At 33.3% G+C, this 23167-nt stretch overlaps 1 protein-coding gene across 7 annotated transcripts in view; it reads right to left on the bottom strand.

Moving 5' to 3' along the window:
- Positions 1–23167, bottom strand: part of LOC123532684 (uncharacterized) — a 167823-nt gene that overhangs the window by 134681 nt on the left and 9975 nt on the right. Inside the window, exon 1 of one of the 7 annotated variants that reach the window (XM_053518479.1) lies at positions 4070–4222. The exons of 4 other annotated variants lie outside the window; for them this stretch is intronic. In XM_053518479.1, the coding sequence (XP_053374454.1) occupies positions 4070–4167 (98 nt within the window). In that variant the 5' untranslated portion in view covers positions 4168–4222. Of the gene's footprint in view, positions 1–4069; positions 4223–23167 lie in introns of those variants that run through there. 2 more of the 7 variants (XM_053518477.1, XM_053518476.1) reach the window with 2 other exon arrangements.

Genomic DNA, 23167 nt, shown 5'->3' with positions numbered 1-23167 from the left:
TAGTCTGACTTTGTCGGTACAAATTGTTATAGGTCAAAGCCTATAAATTGTAGGCAACTTCACATTGACAAAAAAAAAAAAGAAGAAAAAAAGAAATTGTAATTACACAATTTAAAACAAATTGATTGTTGAACTCAGTAACGCCGAAACCTAGATTCGCTGTCGTTTAAAATAAAGCTAGGAAGGATTTAGTGTTCAATTCGCATTAAATATACAAATGCTTTTAATTTTCATCGCAAAATATACTTAAAGCAATTAATTCTCATGTCTTTCCGTAAAATTTAGTCTGACAGTAACTGAGTTTCAAAGCATTCTTAAGAAATATAACGACGATTAATTTATTAATTTCCAGTTACCTTTATTATTTTTTGCCGAAGGATCTGGAGACATTTTTATTGCCGCGGCGGTCCGGGTCCGATCTCCGACGCGGTCCTCATTTTTTCTTCATGTAGGATTTTTTTAATAAGTTTTTTTTTTAAATAACCATTTTCTATTATTCATAATATGACCAAACGTTAATTTAAAAGATAGCCATGATGAACAGATAATTCTGTTTCTTTCCGAACCTCCTTTATATATAATATTATTATTCTGTATTCTTAAATTAATGCATGTTTTTGGTACATTCTTTAATCATTCGTTTTAAAAAAAATGCGATATCTATTATTTGATTTAATTGTAACAAATAACTTAAAATTACCCATTGACTTTTATTGTGTATTACAATATTGCCTAGGGGTAAACAATATCCGGTCAGTGTTGTTTCAAGGCAGGTCATAAAAGATATGTTACCCCACTTACTATAAGTGATAGGTATTTTTATGGTTTTATGGTTTTTACGTTGTAATATATGTCTTTCACTTTCTTCTGTCTTTATATAGTATTTTCCCTTTCTTTCATGAAATTTGTTTTTACGATTTTTACCCTTATTTCATGAATCGTATGACAGTAGAAAGAATCAAAGTACAAATTTAGAATTCACATCGTTAATTAACAGAGTTGATCCGTAAATAGTTACTGAGTAAAGATCCTGGCCCAAAGTTCACGAAAAATATTAAGTTATTACTTAGTTAAGTCTGCTTTTCTAAAATTGAGATATTGATGAAGTTATTTAATGTTGTAGTAGTATTTGTCAGCAGTACCTATTCAAGTCACGCAAATATGATATTTCTATTTGGACACGATATAAGAAACTTAATCCTTACCATGCTAAATTACAATAATGAACTTGTCTATCTTTCAATTTGGACAGTGCTATTAATTATGAAAAGGGTGCATACCAAAAACCTTACTGGCTGAATGGCAGACAGTGCAGATCATGATCAGTCTGCATCCGTCATATATGTCCCAAGTTTTTAGGACATATCTACACGGATGTACAGGCTGATTATGATCTACACTGATTACAAAGGAAGAACCAGTCGTGTCCAGCATGGTAAGGGTTAAGCATTTCCTTTTAAAAGTATAAGTCTTATTTCTATACTTCTTTTTCTTTACAGCAACCGGCCTCCAGATCGTTCGACAACAAAAATACTTTTTAGATATCTTGAAAAAAGCTATATTTTTTATGAAGGCTTCAAAACTTAATTACTGACAAACTTTATGTTATGGTAATACATGAGAATTTGCTGATTTTACTACCTTTTACGATGAAAATCGAAAAACGTTAGTGGTTTAGAATTTTGAAAATATTTTAGAATCAAAAGCTCACATTCTAATGTTCATAATATGTGAAAGAAAGTGCGTATAGAGGATGTATATACGCTTTCCAAATATTTTAGATCACATTTTCATATTCTTGAATATTTATTTTATTTACAGACAGTTTCTGGTGCGTAAAATATTTCTTTTCTGTACATAGATATACGTTAGCATGATGTTTTATGTATTAAAAAGAAAGTAAATCTATGTGTTCGATGTATAAAATGTAACGATTTCTTAATATTTTAGATAACATATTCATAAATATTACTTTTATTTGACAATTAATAAAGTATTATATAAATTTTCGACTTGTTCCGTTTTTCACTTTAATAATTATCAAAAGTTCATTCAATTCAAATATATCGTTTAGCAAACCGCCCGCCTGTAAATGCATCAGATAATGACCAAGGATGTTAATTATCGATTTTTCCCCAGTGTTACTACAACAACAACAATTAGTACGGAAATCAACGAATCGGCTCGGTAGCGATGATATTGGATTATTGGTTTTATTGATTTTTATGATAGGTAGATCTGTCCCGCTTTATCGGTTTCGAGATGTTACTAAAAGTTGGTAATGCTGAATTTACATCGTTTTGCAATGAATGTCTGAGACACGCTGTTTGAAGTCAATTTTATTTTATACAAGTATGCTGTACTTCTTGGATAACTCGACAGTGACACCAGATGGTATACAAGTATTTAACAACATAGATACGTCAGCGTATTTTGCACTGTAAACTCATTGATACTATTTCCACATAATTTACATACTAAAAATAGTTATAACTTGATGACGCATATTCAAGTTATCTTACTTACAAACATGTCTTTAAGCATGCACGTTAATACAATACCAAAAACGCATACCATATATTAATTTGTCATTCAAAAAACTCTACTCTAGAAAAACGCATATCATATGATATCAATTTGTCATTCAAAATACAAAAAAAAAACGCATATCATATGATATTAATTTGTCATTCAAGTATACCAATTCAAGTCAAACTGCATGTTGTCAAAGTTTCAACGTCAGTTTAAAAAACCTAGTTTAAGTCTCCAAAGGCCCTTGCAAGGTCAAGGCCTTAGCCAATAGAGATGCTTGAATATTAAACAAAATATAAACTTTTCATCTGAAACACACTCAATTACAGAAATACTATCCGTATTAAATCTCAATCTCAGTACAGTTGGAAATTAAAAAAAAACTACATGTTTAAGCAGAAATAGGTAACTTCCTAGTCTAAAAAGGATTCTCTCTGAGTTACCAATAACAACCATAAATATCATTAAGACAGACCTTTTGTAATGTTACTACTGTATTTATGCAATTTCATCGTATTTCCAGAGATACACTGAAACATTTACATTCATTTTGTGATTATAAGATTTGTATTGACAAATATACACTAGTTCTGCAGTGGAAATAGTGCATGATGCCACGCACATAGTATGAATTTTGAATGAAACTATGACGGACATATTGGCGACTGAGAATCAGTTTCAACAAAACGATGTTTATAAGTAAATGTGTAATATGTTACAATAGATAGATTGCGTCTTTACGGAAATAGTTGTACTTCACGTGATTCTTTAGAAATATTTAAGATGTACCAATGTTAAAAGACGGCTAAAACAAATAATATAAATGAAATAGAAAGGATCTTAAATGTTTTAAAAAAGGAAGAAAAAATGCACCATCTCATTTTACAGTCCATCGTCAATCAACATAATACGTGAAATACAATTAAACTTTAACTTAATTATTCAACATTATGAATCAGGTATAATTCCTCCCCTATGTCAATACCAGTTATATACTGCTCTGTTATATTTGTATCTACAGTTTTACACACTACCTGATAGAAAGATAAATATAAAAAAACGTTATTCAGTAAGATATAACTGTCTGACAGTTAATCTAAAGCAATCAATAAATCAGGGTGTGCCATATTTCGGACAGTTGAAACCTTTGTAGGATTGAATTCAAACTGACACTATTCTGAGTTGGCGACTCTCCATTTTTCACGGTGGAAGGTGGAGGATACTCAAATACTCCTTCGGATATTTTAGGCAAGGGGCAGGTACCTGTGTAAAAGAGCCAATCTGTTCAAAAATTCCTGCACAACTCTTTAATTCATATACGACACAAATACTTCTTTAACTGAATTAAAGGTTACTTGTAAGACCCGTGCCTTTATCTGTTATCTAGAAGGAATATCTCTGATATACTCCCAAATATATATCGTATTTTAGAAACGTTTTTAAACATTAAACTGATGTTTAATACAATTTTAGTAATAATGGAATCGCGCCTCCGTGTTGTTAATTAAAACTTCTAAATTCATAGAAATAAACTTACCCTCTCCAGTTTTGTGAATTTATTAATGCAATCTGCGTAAATATTATCAAAAAACTACAAGTTACTCCAAACGACATTTTGCTTTCGCCGCCAAACATTCAGTGACTTATTTACAACATATCCCAGTCTTAAAGTACTGAAGAGAACCAGGAAGTTTTTGAAGTTTTCTTTGTGGTAAATATCCAAATAGAATTGCGCAGTATTTAAACTGATCTTTTAATACAGTTGTGATATATCTGATCATATTTCAAAACCGGTATATCTGTAGTTTACTTATATCAAAGAAGACATGCTTGACATTTTCAAAAGTTAAAAAGAGGATGTTTCCGGAATTACAGACATTACCTCCATCCAAGATACGCATTCTTGTTTTATAAAGCCAACAGATATAACATGTATGAATGTGTTTAAAACAATTTCCGTAGGGCTTGTTCGCACAGGAGAACATATTTTGCTCTTACTTTTAAACATTTTTATTTTCTTTTATAATTCAAAGTTGAAATAAAGGTTAAAAATGACATGTATAAACGTGAAAAGTTTCCTTTTAAAACTACAAGACTGCATCATAAATTCTGAAATTATTCGAAAATGCCATAAAATCTTGTTTAATTTAAAGTCAAAACGTCGAACCTTATATTCATTTAATTTCCTTAAAATAATTTTTGCTTTGTTTTCTTACTTCCGGTAAGGAAGAATTATAGCTATCACATTTTTAAAAGTAATCAGTCGCCTAAAGTTATGTGTAACAGTGTCCTACGTAAATTTCCCTCCTTAAATTTTCCTACCATGCATTTGGTAAAAAAGCTTGTGTGTGTCTGTGTGTGTGCGTGTGTGTGTGTGTGTGTGTGTGTGTGCGTGCGCGTGCGCATACATGTTTTCCCTTAACCAATAGAGGACGTTTTATTGTCCTGTAAAAGTTCTTCACTTGTTCACCATATTTAAGCAACGAGAGGGCCATGATGGCCCTATATCGCTAACCTGAGTTTAGTTGCTTGCTTGAACTAATTTCTTTGCTAAAGCTTCAAAAACACAAAACGAAGTAGTAAAGATTTTCAGGATAGCAACTGAAATTTGTTAAGAAAATTATACAGGTGGTCCAAATCTCTTTGCTTAGCTTAAAAAAACACAAGAAAGTTGGTCAAAAGCCCAGTGTTAAGAATATTAAAGATGAGTATTGAAATCTGTGTCAAAAGTTATACATATGGTCCCAATTTCAATGCTGTAACTTCAAAACCAAGAAAGTAGGTCAGTGGGTCAGGAATAAGACTATTCAAGATGACTTTGAAATATGTATCAAAATTATACAGGTAGTCCAAATCTCTTTGCTGTAGCTTAAACAACAAGAAAGTAGGTCAGTAAGTCAGGGTTAAGAATATTAAAGATGAGTATTGAAATCTGTATAAAAAGTTATAAACGTGGTTCAAATTTATATGCTGTAAATTCAAAAACAAGAAAGTAGGTCAGTAGGTCATGATTAAGACTATTCAAGATGAGTACTGAAATGTGTATCAAAATTATACATGTGGTCCATATTTCTATGCTGTAACTACAAAAACGAAAACGTAGGTCAGTAGGTCACGATTAAGACTATTCAAGATGAGTATTGAAATCTATATCAAATATTATGATTGCGGTCCAAGTTTCATTGACATTGCTTCAAGAAACAAATAAGTCTATGTAAAACAATGGACCATCCGGGCATGACCTATATTGACCCCAGGGTCATAACTTGAACAATTTTGGTAGAGAACCACTAGAAAAAGACAAAAGGTAAGGGTAGATTTCCCGGAAGCACTGAGCACCCAAAACACAGCCTTAGAGCCATGCATCGCAAAGCAGGCCCACAACAAAAGAAGTTGTAACGGAAAAATATTGTAGACGGGTTTCTTCAAAAATCCAACAACAAGTACATTATAAATATCAAACATGAAATGCAAAATACAGAAAATTGGGGTTGGGTGGTAAGGGGTAGATAAAAGGGTCGGATGTTGGGGAGAAGGTGGAGAAAGGATGAATATGAAACAGGGAAAGTCGCATTCCTTAAACGAAGTATTCCTTCAACGTTAGAGCACGTAAAACAAAGACAAACATACATACATACAACTAACATACACAGACAAACAAACAGACAAGCAAGAAAATACTTCACTGTCCGGCGGACAAAATTATAGTGGGCACGATAACTTACTCATGGTAATTTGGGGCACCGCCCATGACAAACACGCACAAATACATATACGCACACACAGAAGCAGGAAAAACAACAATCGGGTACCGCCTAAGGACGGCGCGCGGACAAAATCATTTTGGGCACGATAACTTATGGTAAAAGGAGACAGGAAGCAAATGCAAAGAAACGTAAATGGGATTGGGCAGAAAGGGGTAGTGAGATGAAAGAAACAAGTTGAAAATAGTGACTCGGCCTTGGTACGGTCAGTAACCTGTAAAGGAAACTATGAGTTTAAACGCGTATAGGGCATGCCAACCTCGCATTTACTCTATTTTCAACAAGTTGGACAAGACAGTGTAAAAACAAATCACTCACCGCTGAGAAAGCCTCTACCATTAATGATAGAATACCAGATCATATAAAGTATATTATAAAAATAGGGTCAATCTAAGGTATAAATACACCAATGTACTAAACAACTAGAGCATGCTACATACCAGATATCTAAGCTATGTGCCTTATGGTTTCGAATTCAGAAAATAATATTAAAGGTTGTTTTCTATATAAGCCAATGTAAAACCTGTTGACCCCAGGGCGCAATATGACTTTTAAAGATGTTTCCTATATAAGTCAATGTAAAGCAAGACACCCCCTGGACATGGCATATATTGACCCCGAGGTCATGATTTGAACAATCTAGGTAAAGAACCATTAGAGCATGCCATGTACTAACTATCTAAGCTCTGGGTCGTATGGTTTAAAACATTATTTTTAAACGTTTTCCCTATACAAGTCTATTTAATCCATGTGCGCCCGTGGGTGGGACCAGTTTTAACCCAAGGGAGATACATGATGATACATACAAAATATCAAAGCCCTAGGACCTGTGGTTTTGGACAAAAAGAATTTCAAACTTTCCCTATATAAGTCAATATAAACCATGTGAACCAAAGGGTGGGGCCCTATTTTACCCTAGGGAGATAATTTGAACATGCTTAGTAGAGGACTACTAGATGATGCTACATACCAAATATCAAAGCCCCTGTAGATTTGAACAAGAAGAGTTATTAAATATTTCCTTTCGGCTGCCATGGCAAACAGAGTTCTGTATGGATTTCAATTCGTTAACACTATTTTTTAAAGAAGACCATCAAACGAACATACCTGTGAAATTTCATCAAAATGTGCATGATAGTTTAGGAAGAGATGATGTTTAAAGGTGGACGGACGCCGCACAATAGCTCACCCTGAGCACTGTGTGCTCGGGAGAGCTAAAGACTTTAGATTAATACTACCAGCATCGTAGTTTATAAAGATGTATAATATAAATGATATTTAAACAAAAATCTAGAAAAGAACCTGTTATAGATAAAGAGGTCCAAGCAGTAATCGTATGAATTAACAAAATATTTGCCAATACAGGTTATAATATATGCATACTTAGAAATCTAGATAATGCCAATTTCAAGGGCTAATTGATATAATGATAGTAGACGATTAAGCATTCCCCTATACAATTTATGATAACTTATCTGATAGTCTATAGTCGTTAAACATATAAGCTCATGTTATTGTTGGATTGTCGTAATGTGATGGGAAACCCGTTAGATTTAAAATGAGATTAAATGCACATGTAATAATTGTTTTTGTCAAAATCAGGAGTTACACATTTTCAACGTTATATTATCTTACAATATCAGCAAAATCATGAAAATTACAAATGCATGCGATCTTAGTTACGACGCCTACAATTATCATTTGGGACTTCCAATCCATACTGTGAAATCATTAATATTCGTGGGAGGCTAATTTTCGTGGATTTCGTGGTTGAGCCAATCCACGAAATTTAATCCCAACGAGCAAGTAAAATTCCCATTCAGTTTATGTTCAAAAATTGAAATCCACGAAATCATATCCCCACGAAATTGCCGTTTTGACAAAAACCAAGAAATTTCAGGCCCACGAAATTAAATGACATCACAGTATATTGGTTATTTAGCTTATTTTTACAGTTATTTGTCAGAGCTCGTTTCTCTTTGTCTTTATTGCTTTTTAAAGACTATGATGTAACGATGTAAGTTCGAGATATCGCATGGGTGTAGATTTCTTTCATTTGTGGAAGCCATCCAGCCAGCTTGCCAAAGGATGCTGGTTTTACCCGGGTTAATCTAATTATATCTTTTTAACAAGAGCTGTCCGTAAGACAGCGCGCTATAATATTCGGCGATTCGACAGTAAAATGAATAATAAAAGATCTCTACTTTAAAAGGAAAATACACCAATATATAAAACGACCCTACTACTTAGAGGGGTTAAATGTCATCTATGGAAGGGGTACTGACATTCTGTAATTTGATGGAATTAAATTACAAATTACCTTAGTATAACACCTTGGTGCCTTTGACCTTTGACTTTGTTTGTATGCTTGTGAAGTTACAGTAAGATATAAGCAATAGTAACAAAGATATGACAGAAAACCAAAGGTTGCAGAAAGACTTTAATCCTAACGATAACCTAAGTATAACACCTAGGTGACCTCGACCTTGGGTATAATGGGCCAGGCCCCTGCACATACTTTGTTTGCATGCTGAACAATGTTAATATGAAGTTATAGCAAGATATAAGCAATAGTAACAAAGAAATACAGAGGTTACCGAAAAACTTTAACTAAGAAAGCTCACGCAGACGCCGGGGCGAGTAGAACAGCACCCCTATTCTCCGAATAGGCTAAAAATCTGCCTTCATATATTACGCCGATTCGCGATTTAACGATATTGTTTCGTTCCCGTTTAGCCTATTTTTAATGAGTAGCAAATTATAAATTTTTCAATGTGAACGTGATATAAAATACATTATCTAGTGTAGCAATTATGTGGTTTTAGCTCTTATCAAGAACCGTGTGAAGTCATAAATAACTTTCATTTTGCTATTCATAATCATACCCATCTGTAATTTTCTATGATACTTATTTCCCCTACTCCACCTTGAAAATTAAATTGATTCTGCTGATATGAATATCCTAATATTCAAATTTACAGGATATTATTAAGGTCCGGTCCAGCAAATTCAGATGAGGTGGTACATTAATTGGGTGATAGTAGAATTTTCACTATGACAATGAAAATCATGTACTTACTACACTATTCTGAAAGTTTTATGGATTTAGCGAGTCAAAACTACGATTTATATCAATACTATTTGGCCGAAAGTGCCTGACAGTTAAAATGGAAAAGTACCCTACTCGTTACCAACTTGACAATATATTTTCGATATAAAATATATTACCACCATTGAATCTTTTATAATAGGATCATTATAATAGCAGCTTGACCTGGGATGCTGTATTGGCTCGACTTGGCTACTGGCTCGGGTTTGATCCGACCTTTCAAAATCCACGAGAGCCGAATACAAAATCCCAGATTTAGCTACGGTTATAATAACCCTTTTGTTATATATCTCAACCTTTTTGTTTCTCACTTGTTTTTCAATGTTTTAACAGTTTATTGATATTGAACTAGAACTGAGTGTAGTTATTGTGTGTGCTATTTAAAGACCTGAGTCAGGTCAAGCATATTTAATGAAAAAGTCCGGCAAGGTACAATATAGTTTTCTTCTGCCTGTTCGTATTTACTTGTAAAATACAAGCCGTATTTTACAGAATTTATATAGGTATATAATAAAATATTGTATTTAAAAGGGAATCTTAGAAAAGATTTGTTACGGAATATGTTCAGCAAGTAGTACTTAACCTCTCCAAGTCTGAGACTCTGTTACTTTAAATAGCAATAATAAGACGTAAATACTAAAAGCTATACCAAAAACATTCGAAAAAAAAACATGTTGTCGTACGTTGTGTCTTTCGTCAGTCTGACGCATCTTAAAATCTGGTTCTGTTTTATACAGATATATCAAATACAGGAAGTTTTAAAAGCTTCAAGCATGACAGACCTGCCCGAACTAGGGGAATTCTATGTACTTCGTGTGTTATTAAATATTAAAAGAGAAAGTATTCAAAATATTTTATCACAGCGACTCATACAGTTGGTAAATGGACACATATTTTAGAGTATCCTTGTGTCTCGAATAACTGATTGCAGCTCATATTTTAACATTTCGATGCCTCTAGCCGCAAGGTGGTTTACTCATTTAGTTATGATATACAGTTTATAGTTGGAATCCGTCCATATTTCTTATATACCAGGAGATATTGTAATAGCTAGTACACATGGAATAATTGACAAGACGCCAAACGACATTTCTGTGAACAGATAATAATAAAATCTACTGGGAAACTGACAATCCAGCTATTTCAAAATACGAGCCTGTTAAACATGGTGTTCAAACACCGATATCATTTTAAACAACCGCACACCTTCTATATCTCTCACTAAGAGTGAAAGATTATATTTTTCTGAAACAGTATGACATAGCCTTGACCATTTCCATTATTCAAGTCAACCGGATTATGAACATGTTAGGTACTTCCTTGTCATTCTATATTTCATTGAACTTTGATACTTTAATAATGTCCACTTGAACCTGGTTGCCCTTTTGTGAATTAACGGCGTGTGAAAATTTAAAGGTTGAGTGTATAAACGTTGCATGTAATGAATACAACAAGAAAAGCGATTTATTCCCTAGATTTTGGTACAGTGTGTTTATCTTATTAGACAAAAGATATAAAACTTCCTTTAAAACAGTATGGAACTTTTAAACAGGACAGAAATTTATGCAAAACCACTATAATTGTCTTCGTGTTTTAGCCACGATCGATCAAAGTTATTCAAACGACGGTTACTGGCAAAAAAAAGGTTTCTTGTTTAACGTGGATAGTCGACGAAAGTCCCCACCCAACTTATTTCCAGCCGAGCCCACGGTACGCGTCATTTCTACCTCCCCAGCATTCAGACTAGGCCGATACTGCTGGAAAAGTACCAATTTATGTAAATCACCCAACACTGTAAACTAGTCGGGATATCAGCCGCGTCCGGGAATCGAACCCGGCGTAACCAACATTAGTGTTAAACAGAAAAAGGAAACTGGAAGATGCAATAGTTTGAATACTAATGACAGAACGTGTAAATTATGTTCACTGGACATGGTTGAGTCAGAAAACCCATTTCTTTTCATGCTGTTCCATGTACATATAAGACCAAGAAATGGCTATATGTCAAAAGACTGTAAGCGTTACTCTTGCGCAACTCTTTGCTATGTTTAATGTTTCAATGGGTTCTACTCTTACCTTTAAACTATCTATAATTTTCAAGCACTTTTTATAACAATTGATTATTTAAAAGAATTGATTACTAAGCCACAAATCACTTACTTACAATTAATTAATCAGGCCCCAAGTTCTTATTTAAGGATTTCTTGAATACTTGAACTCGGCCATGCTATAACCGAACAGAGAAAAACGAATTTAAAAACACAAACGTCTGATAAACCAATGGGCAGATTGATACTCGTAGACTTATTTATTACTACTGCGTATTTACATTTTAACCAGACTTATTACAAATTGCGTAAATATTTTGCTAAATTTTACTATCGTAATTCTGATTTAGTTTTAAAATTCAATAGTAATTTAAAGACACTTCTGCGAGAAGGCATTTCTAAACCCGTTTTTTATGGGGATGTGGTTTACAAACTTCGTAAGATCTTGGGTCATGGTAATTTTCCAAATGTATTTGGTAAAATTATAAAACGTTTTATTAAAAGAGGTTACGACCCAACTGTTTTGAGACATAACGCATGTTTAGCGTTCAACCCGTTTACAGTTGGACACTACGCTTCCCTCTTTGATTGTGTCTGGCGGAAGAGGGGGAGGACTCTATGATAGGCAGTTTTAAAATCCTACCAGGACTGAACTGTTTTGATATCTGTCTTCTGGCCTGTTTCGTCGGGCCCTTAAGGGTGTTTCTCTTGTTGCACTGTCTTCTGAAAAGGCATTGAGTACATACGTTTTTGGTTCTAAAGGTTTGCTTTTTATATATTTATACACGAGCATTTTTGTGTTTTACATGCCATGCCTTTTTGTTTCCATTACGTGTGTTAGAGATTCACCTGGAGGGGATTACTTTTATTTACACTGTCCCGTGTCTTTGGAACATGGTGGGGGTAAGAGTGAGGTTGGGTGCGCACCATAAACCGGTTTAAGCTCCCCAGTGGTGTTTTTGCCACTGACCGTTCCAAGGCGCTGCCCCACTGTGTTCCTTTGTTTGTTCGTTTTGTCCTCTTGTGTTGGTTTTATGTGTGTGCGTGTGTATGTGTGTGTGTGTGTGTTTGTGGTGTGCACGTCTGCGTGCTGTGGGTTTCGTTTTGGGGAGCCTGCGTTTTCGGTGCGTGGCATTCCCTGTTTGATATTTGTCTTTGTTTTTTTTACGTCTATTCTGCATAATTTGAAACATATTTACACACATGTTTTCTTTTAGGCGGACAGTTACATTAAAGCAACATTTTATGACATTTTTCACTCTTCGAAATATATATTAGAGATTTACCTAAGGATCAAAAAGAACCATGACATAGTGATAGATGCCTGTTAGAAATATGAAGTATACGTAGCTTAAATGGGATAACCTTATTTAAATAAGTTTTAAGTGGAAATGTTTTATATATGAATTTACAAATGGATCGAGTTACTTGCAATTTGTCCATCGTTATGTTAAGGTATAAAGCGGTAGTTTTTCATGTTAAAAAACACTCGGTACAAAGAACGCATCTGAACTTTCAGTTTCCACATACTTTCGCAATATCTTTTCTAATGAGTGAAAACTGTCTGCACTAAGAACAGAAACAGCGCAAACTGGTAATTTAAGCACGTGTACATTGGTGTTTTACAGTATGTTAATGCGAACTGAAAACTATCATGAATGTATGAAATATGAAAACTGCAGTTAAAGACAAACCAACAACCCGCTTTGATGAGTTATTCTAACCTGCATACATCGGCAATTTAAGGTCACTTTACTTTTTTTAATAAATACATTTTCTCTCAATTTGTTGCAAGATGAAGATGCACTTGCCACTCAATCTTATTGCAGATTTCACCATATTACTGCACTGTTTGAGTTGCCCTAAGAGGTCTGAAAACTATGTTGACAAGATAAATGCGGAAGAGGCGTGTTTAAGAATACTTGAAAAATTGTCATGCAAACTAAACTAATAAATATCATCACTTCTTTCTTATATGTCTTTAAGTATGTTTAAGCTAGAAATATTCCCCTCTCTTCCCAGCAAAGGGGTGCTTTAAGACACTATTGAAACTAATTCAAGCTGACTAATTTATATTTCGACGAAAGTGGCGTGAAGGTGGTTTAAAAATGAAACCCCTTAATTTTAGCGCGTCCTTATATTTGACAGTGTAAAATTACCACGTACTCGTCGTTTTCATTTTCAGTACTGTAATCTCCTGTATCACCACGTTCAATCACTTCTTTGATTTATACTGCCTTCTGAAGGTATATTTCTTAATATCTATGGAATTTAAGTCTTGAATTATACCTGCAAAATACATTACGAAGACAAGAATGAGAAATCTTATGATTAGGCGGTTTTCATATGAAATAAAACCGCCAACACAGTGTTCAGACCTTCTTCAAGGTAACTCGAAAGTGCAGTGTTTAGGTGCAAAATATGTGAAGTAAAACGTTTGACATACAAATGTTTGACATATGCAGTAAAGATGGTAATTGTATCAGGTACGAAACAATAAGATATTTTATCTAATTGTATAACAAAATATTCATTAGTAGGCTTATGTTGCTTGTGTTACTTTCTGATTGTGAAAATAACACTGGTTGAGTAGAAATATATACTTCATAAAGTATTTCAAAATTAAGATGCATCAAAGTTTGTGTAAAAATATGACTGCAAACTTAATTTAATTTGTTTTGAATGCAAACGCATGATGACATTCGACATTCAGTTTATGAAAGAGATTTTCTTGTCTTTAGTTACAGAGTGGCATCATTTCATTGCATGAATTAGTTGATATTTTAAGCGGCTAGTCGTTTCCAAATAAATATTTTCATTTTCGCTGAATTCGCAACACATAGTCTTGACTTTGGTTCTGAAGTACCTGTATCACTACCTACTTTAATACTTCCTTGTCTACTGAAATCACCATGTAATTTAATAACATTACAAGGTTAGCGTTGTGAAAAGCTAGTCTGCGCCCGTTTGTTAATCTTATTGTGTAACATAACAAAGACTGCAAGACTTGTGACTACCAGGAAAATAAAACGCCTTAAATACCTTAAATTTCTCTACTCTTAACTATTGGGAAGATAAAGAATAGGAGAGATCGTGTTTGTATACAAATCCGTTGCATTTTCTATTTTTAGCACTGATAAGACAGAGATCGGGTGGCAGACGCCGAGCGTCCATGTTTTTTTGTAAACAGTGATGTTTTTCTAACGGCTTAAACTTCCTTAAAACACAAATTATATCAATGATATTTTGATCAATGGAAAGATAATAAAACAAGCAATTAATTAATAACGTTTAATTATTATTTCGAAATAAATTGGATTAATTATGAATGCTTAACTTACAGTGTTTTTCTAAAAAGTTTGAACATCGCTACGCCGCTATTAAAATCATATGACATTTAAAATGGTAATTCATTTTTAAAAGATAATTGCATAGGAAAATATGGAAATCGTAAGCATTTCAAAACTTTTTGAATTTTAAAAATCCTTAAATAAACGAAAAAGTTATTAAAAATTAAAATTTCCGATCCCATAAATAAACAATGTAAAAACAATTGTTTTGTCAACCACCAGATAAACAGGTGTTAATGCGTGACGTCACGGCGATCTCTCCTATATTACTCTTGTAAAGATCTACATGTATTTCAGTATTACTCAAAACATATTGCCAAACAATTTAGTACTATGGGCTGAAAATGCTTCTTTATTTAATGCTACGAAAATTTCACTATAAGTGTTTTTTTTTTTAAATATACATAGAAATATATTAAATGTCTAAGAATTCTGACACGGGAATATTGTCAACGTAAGGTTGTTTTTTTTTTCAGGAAAGCTGACATTTTGAAAAAATGTTGGCTTTTTGTTTTTTGTTGTTGTTTTTTTTATTTTTTTGATATTTCTTTTTAACAAAATGCATGCCAGAAATTAATGCTAAATAATTAAACTATGGCTGATAATGTACCTTTGAACAAAACGGTCATGTTTTTTAATGAACATTTTCCACACATATTTTTGGCTGGCATTTGCCTGAAATTGATGGAAAATGTACAATTGGGTAGGGGTCAGTAATTTCAAATATCTATTAAAGTAGATCAGGTTTGTTCCGATTTTTTTCTGACGTAAGTTCAAAAGATTTCGCTGCGTAAGCGTCAAGACAGAAGTACAAATTGTTGAAATAAATTGTATATCTGTCACATGTAAGACGGTTACGTGTTTGCTATGATGATGATTTAAACGATGTAAATTGTAAAAGCTTTGAATAGTAACATTTGAGATACTGGTGGATAGATAGAGCTTCAACTCTTGATTGTGAGGTCGCGGATTTAATGCGGACTTAAATCGCGACCTAGAGACGCGAATATTGGTCACAAATCTCGAAAGCAGTCTTCAAGTGAAATGAAAATTTGTTGTGAGAAACTCCAAAATAAATAAGTTTATGTTTAACATTAAATAGTATCAAAAGAAAACTTAAGAAGGTAAAAGAAAAATAATGTAACACCTATCAGTTCCGATGTATTTCAAAAAAAGGCATTGAAATTAATATGTTTTGAAATTTATTTAAGAGTTTACAATGCTTATCTAAACGCCTGAAAAAAACAATCATATATGACTATTGAAAGATAAAATAGGTTAATTATGTTTCCTCTGAATCATTCTGTAAATTCCGCTTTCAGATGTTCTCCAAATTGAAAGGGAAACTTACTTTTCTTCCCTACAGTTTTATAGTTAATTATTCTCATCATTATCAGCAACAACAACCACAAATACAAAAACATCATTTATTTTTAAAACGTGAAGAACAGCTACGTACGTTTTAGCAATTTCTATATAGCATAGAATGTTTAGTTGGGCTGAACAGTTGCTATTGTCATGTGTACCTAGCGTTATTTCATGCGGTGTACCCCAGGGCTATATTCTAGGCCCTTTGTTGTTTCTCATCTATGTAAACGATATGTCTGGTGCAGTGAAGAATAAGTTACTCCTTTATGCAGATGATTCAGGTATTTTGGTTTCTGGTAAAGATAGGACAGAAATCGAATCACTGTTGAGCTCAAAAATGAATGTCCTCAGTCAGTGGTTGATTTGTAATAAGTTATCGTCGCATTTGGGTAAGACAGAGTCCGTGTTATTTGGCTCCAAACCCAGGTTAAAGTCTCAACCTAATTTAAATGTTTCATGTAACGGTCAACTTATTGTAGCAAAGGATTCTGTTAAGGAGATAGGTTACCTTAGTATTTGTATGTGCGCATATCCAACCGGAAGCTAACGTGACAATTTACGACAACGTTTACGACAAGCTAAATGTGTTTGTATATACATTCTTCTGAAAACAAATCATGACCCTGTCTCCGATCTGATGCTTTATGGTTTAATAATGCAGAATGAATGAATAAATTGCCATAGAAACGCTTCGAAACAATGTTGCCTTAAAATGACGTCACTGACGTCATAACGTTACGTGTCAGTTACCGCGCAAAAATTATAGCTTTTATTTTGAAAATACGTAATTATGTGCATTTTCTTTATTTGAACTATTTTCGAACAGCCATTATTTGCTGATATTTTTTTTTTTTTGAGTCTTTTGCTCCGAATAATAATCAATATTTTGCTTCTTTTATGTAGTTATATTGAAATGTTTTGTGGAATGTAAGAAAATGGATGATGGTAACCAATGTTATTTGGAATATAGTTGGGAGAAAGGTTACTTGTTACGGCCGTTTTCAAATACAAAATCTGGCAGTTTTATTTGTCATACCTATTTTTCAGTTTCCGTTGATAATTTGTTACTTATATACTAAAACTAAGCTCTAAAATTGTTCAAATTTCAGTAGAAAATTGTGATTTCTTGAATTGAATTGATGTTACCATGGAAACGGGGCCCGTGACCTATATATCTAAATGTAAAATTCAAAAGCATTGACACAGGTCTATCTAAGGAACACAGCTTCGGCTTTTTATTTTCATTTCAACAATATCCATGAGAATAATAGCAGCATGCCGAACGATTTTTCCATGAAAAATGCCAGACGAAGAGTACTGCTGTAAGTATTTCAAGCTGTGAAATTTGTTTGAATAAATGAAAATAACACGAAAATATAACTTACATTAGAAATAATATGTTTTAAAGCTCCATTAACAAGAAAAATAATTTTATTCAAAATGTTTTATAAGAAATTACGACAAAAAGCAAGATATAAGCTATTTTAAACATCTCTGTTGCCATGGTTACTGTAAACTTTAAGAAAAATAGGGTACCATGTAAAGTGCTTGATATTTTGCTAATAATATTACCTAAATATTCCATGTTGGTCATTAACAGAATGGCACTGAAGCCGTCGAAAACCCTGTTTTTATACAAAGTTGTTTAAAATGAGAGAACATGCGTTACCATGGAACACGAGCCCCGCGACATATACATTTTAAGCTTATATTAGAAAGCTAACGCGCATACTAGTAAAATGATCGATTATGCAGACTTCTACGGATATCAATGAAACTAAAATACACTGAAAAGTGTTAAATATCCGTATTTTCCTTCTTCTTTCAATATAAAATACCTGTGGAGGGTCATGGTCTTCAAACCTGGATAAAAATTGAACTTGAAGGGACAGAGATAAACGAAATTGAGATTGTAGCAGTTAAAATATCATATTACACGAAATACAAAAAATTGCTGCGGTTCAACTAATTTGAATTTACCCCGGTAACAAGGTAACCTACCTCCTTAAGTATCTTGGAGCCACTCTTGACCAAAGTCTTTCTTTTGATTCAATGGCTAGGTCAGTTATTAAGAAGGCTAATACTAGATCGAAGTTCTTGTACAGGAAAAGTAAATTCCTTAACTCACATTCTAAAAGGTTATTAAAAACATCTCTTATCCAGTGTCATTTTGATTATGTTTGTACAGTTTGGTATAACAGCTTGCCTCAGGAACTTAGAAATAAGCTACAGGTCACCCAAAATAAAATGATCAGGTTTGTGTTTGGTCTGGAGGCACGAGCTCATATAGATCAGGGTCATTTTGTCAAGCTGAATTGGTTACCTGTTTCGAAAAGAGTTGATCAGATCATGTTGTGTCATGTATTCAAAATATTTAGTGGTAAAGCACCAGGTTACCTTAAAGAGCATTTCATTCTACTAAGCTCAATTCATAATTATCCCACTAGGTTAAGAGTTTCGGTTAATTCTTCCAATGAATCATTTGCAGACACTGGAAGATTTTGTCTGCCCAAGGTTAAAGGTTTTGGGAAGAGGTCATTTGCATATCAGGGTTGCTCATTATGGAATGAAATGCCACAGCATTTAAGAGAAGCTAAGAGTATTCCTCATTTTAAGTCCGTTGTCAAAGGCCCATTTGTTAGCTGGTGTCTGAGGTTTTAGGTCTTTTCCTGTAATATTATAAATTGTCCAATAAGAATCAATATCTTGTTGTTTGATGTTTTGGTAATTGTTTCTAAAATATATAGATATTTTTTTACATCTTTAATAGTCTGTGGAGAATGATGATAATTCTTTGATAGTCAATTTTCTGTCTGTGATAATAATGACCTCAAGCTTAATAGTGCCAATTTTCCTTCCGTTTTATAAAAAAGTATCTGTTGTTTCTTGTGTCAGCTACATTTTGATAAAGGACCCCAATAAAAATAAGGATTAGTTTCCATTTTTTGAGTCATCCTTGTATTTTAATGTTGTGACATGGTTTAATATTTCTTATTTTCCTTCTAATTATATACAGATATTTTTAATCAAAGCTATCTATTTGAATGATACATTTTTATTGTAAATCTCTTATTAAAGCAACCTTTTATAACTTATGGCCAGTTTTATCTGTGTTAATACCATTTATCATTTAATGCAATTTAACTTCCATCTTTGTCTCATGTTGCCAAACCAGTTTTCATCTCAGTGTTGTTATATTTTCTGGTCCTTCGGGATCATTGATTTCAACTCATATAGATTCGAAGATTGAATACTGCTTTAAGCCGGTGCTAGGGGGCGTGAGCAGTGTTGCATTTTCCATTACTGCTCATGAACAGACTCAACCAAACCGAGTCTGCTATTTTCACTGTTTGCATTGTTCTCGGTGCTTCCGAGGGATCTACTTTTCAGATTACAATTATTTTGTTTTATATATGTATATTATGCACCATGTTATAAGATATTGAAATATGAAATAAATGAATAAAAAAGTTACTTATTTATCAAAGAGTATACAGAATTTTTCTTAAGCTATCTGCTTCTGATTGGTATAAAACTTTATTTTGTCTCAAGGTGCCTTGCTTCTGATTAGTTTGACCAATGATTCGTAAATGATTGCCTGAAACATAAATCAACTAAAACTCCGACAGATATACAAGTCAATATATGGTCCTTATAGTACTATTAGCTGGTATCAAACAACCTATATTTTTTACATTTTACCAGCTATGTTTCAAACAGAACATGTTGAAGAACTAATCACGAGCCACTCGACCTTGAATGGGTATACAGATCCGAGACCCCTGTAAATATGAGCATACGGTGCACGCCTGAGAGACTACGCTGTCCACAGCCCACCTATGTCCAAAATTCAACTCGGTTTCAAACCAAACGTTTTCCTAGCCTTAAACCTACTGAACCTGGTTGCCCTTTTGTAAATTACCGGTGCGTGTTTAAACGTTACATGTAATGAATACTCCAAGACGTGCGATTTATTCCCTAGATACAGTTACAGTGCGTTTATCTTGTCAGACAAATGATATTAAACTGTCGAAGCAATATAAAACTGCTATGCTCGATTTTAACAGGATAGAAATCTGAGTAAAACCACTATTTTTGTCAAAGTGTTTTAGCCACGATCAGTCAAAGTTATTCAAATCTTGGTCATCGGCAAAAATGTTTCTTGTTTAACGTGGGTGGTAGACGAAAGTCCCCACCTGGAATGGGTGAACAATTTATTTCCAGCCGAGCCCAAGGTAGGCGTCATTTTTACCTCCCCAGCATCCAGTCCAGGCCGATATTGCTGGAACAGTACCAATTTAAGTAAATCACCCAACACTGAACACTGGAGGTAATAATTATTTTAACAACATGTTTCTTTTGACTTAGCTTAATATATAATTGTCATTGTACATCTTTGACAAATTTAATACAATAGTTCTTATATTCATAATATTCCATGAGTTAAGTATGATTAGTAAATTTATACTAATGCTAAAAAAATTTATCTTGCGCAACCGGGATAGAAAAATTAAAGTTTAAAGATATCTCCGGCGAAAATCTAAAATGTATTAAGCATTTAGTGAACATGATTTAATGTAAATGACCAGTTGCCAAAGTTTTAAACAGATGCATTACTTTGCCGAAATCTGCAACAGTCGGAAAACTTTGAATCAAATTAAAATATAACGGTCTAAAATCAGACGTATCTTTGTGAATTTCAATCCGCAATAAACACATTCATATCCATGAATTTTTGTATATCTTCACGTTAACTTTGACTTATGCATGACCGGTCTTTCCAGACAAGGAAGTGATCAGATGATAGTACTGAATGGAACGCAATAAAATATACGTAGTTTGAATATCCTTACCTTATTTAAATAAGTTTTAAATGTACATGTATATTCATAGGTTCTGGCACTTTATATACATTTTGGGCTTTGTAATTTACAAAAGAGGCGAGTCAATTTGCAATTTGTCCATCTTTGAGTTTAGGTTTCAAGATATGAAGCGGTAGAAAGAACGCATCTGAAATTTCAATTTCCATATACTTTCGCAATATTCGCAATATTTCTCATGAGTAAAAACAATCTGCACTGAGAACTAAAACAGCGTAAACTGATATTTTAAGCACATGTAAATTCGTGTTTTACAGTATGATATTTTTTTAATGAATACATATTCTCTCGATTTGTTGCAAGATGAAGATGCACTTGCCACTCAATATTTTTGTAGTTTTCTCCTACACTGTGCACTGTTTTAGCTGGCTTAGAAGGTCTGAAGACTGCGTTGACAAATTTAAATGCGGAAGAGGCGTGATCCGAATACTTCAAAAATTGTTATGCAAATTAAAACAAAAAAAAAATGTTTACACGTATCTTTTACTTTCCACTGAATTCGCATCACATAGCCTTGACTTTCGTTCTGAAGTTACCTATATCATAACCTACTTTAAAACTTCCTTGTCTAATTAAATTATACTGTAATTATTTCATATATTGTCAACTGAAGAAGCTTATTAAAGCTAAACATGTTTTGACAAGACTGTGTTGGTTTATGAATTTTCAATATCCTGTAACGTAATCACACTTCAAGGTAAGCTTTGTGAAAAGCTAGTCTGCGCCCGTGTGTTACTTTTATTGTGCAACATAACAAAAACTGCAAGACTTGTGGCTACACTGCTTGCTGCATACAGGAAAATAAAACTGAACATACCCTGTATCTCTCTGCATACTGCCATGAATATTGGAAAGTAGTAGAATAGTACTTTTGAAAATATCTACATGTAGACCTTTTTTAGATTTGAATTTATCTTACAAAGACTGGTAACTCGAAACATAGTATACATGTGCTTTATCAAATATATTTCATTCAGAAAAAAAAGTCACTTTAGGTTAATATTGCAATAACCTGTTCTGAGCCTGCAACTTAGTTTGTCAATAGGTCACAAAGTAAGCAAGGCTAACAATTTTCATCCTATCATGAAACCGAGTCGTCACGACGGATTGGAGTTATGTCAGCTTTTGCCGCGCACTCGGTGATCACAACTGTGTTTACGCATTATCATACCAATAAAGCGATGACGTTACATCAACAAAAATGTTATATAATTATTTTTTATTAAAAGTATAACGAATGTTGAAGGACATTAGAAACCGGTCAAAATGTTTGTCTTTGTGGACATCAAATAAATCGAATGTTCAACTTGCGCAAAACTGAATATATACTATAAAAACATAAATGATATTATCATAACGACGATTGAAAGGGCATCGGTGTGTGCTTCTGTTTTATATTTAAAAGTTATGATTGATTATACAATCAGTGTACCTAACCTATTTTGCATCAGCACAAAGCACTCTGTACTATAAATACATTCTGCAGGTTATGTTTGCATAAAACAGGCTTTTCAGACACAGTGAAACATGGGGCATTAGGAAACGTTTTGGTTTTCAAATTAATCACTTCAGTGTCAAAATGTTTCCATCTACAGACACTCCTGAGACGCAGATCCAGTTTGTTTCTTATTATAGTTCTCTTACGGAGACAGAAGATGAATTTCCTATCACTTAAATCATTAAATATAACGTACGTCTGTGACCGAGGAATAATACTAGACAAATCAAACCATTTTATGTCAATCCACACCGCACACTTTTGAATAGAACACGGATTTGTAATAGGTTCTAGCTTACGCATGACCGGTCTTTGACGACAAGGAAGTGATAAGGTTAATAGTTTAATCTTGGTATATAACATCGTATTTGAATAAGATCAATAAAAAGATTACATTTCTTTCATCACTTCAGTGTGCTTTATGATCGCATTTATATATATATTGAAACTTTATACATGTTTCAATTTTGAACAACGCAATTTGAAATTGAATCTGTTTTAAGTAGCAATAACAGGTAGTGGTGTATTGAATTTACTTTTTAATATTAACTACACCAATGAAACAAAATGTCATATTGTACAATTTGAATTATATTTTCAAAAGAAAAATCGTTCTTC

The sequence above is a fragment of the Mercenaria mercenaria genome, chromosome 11 (genome assembly GCF_021730395.1).
Source record: "Mercenaria mercenaria strain notata chromosome 11, MADL_Memer_1, whole genome shotgun sequence".
Taxonomy (NCBI): domain Eukaryota; kingdom Metazoa; phylum Mollusca; class Bivalvia; order Venerida; family Veneridae; genus Mercenaria; species Mercenaria mercenaria.
The sequence above is the reverse complement of the archived record's forward strand: the minus strand, read 5'-3'. Positions and strand labels throughout refer to the sequence as shown.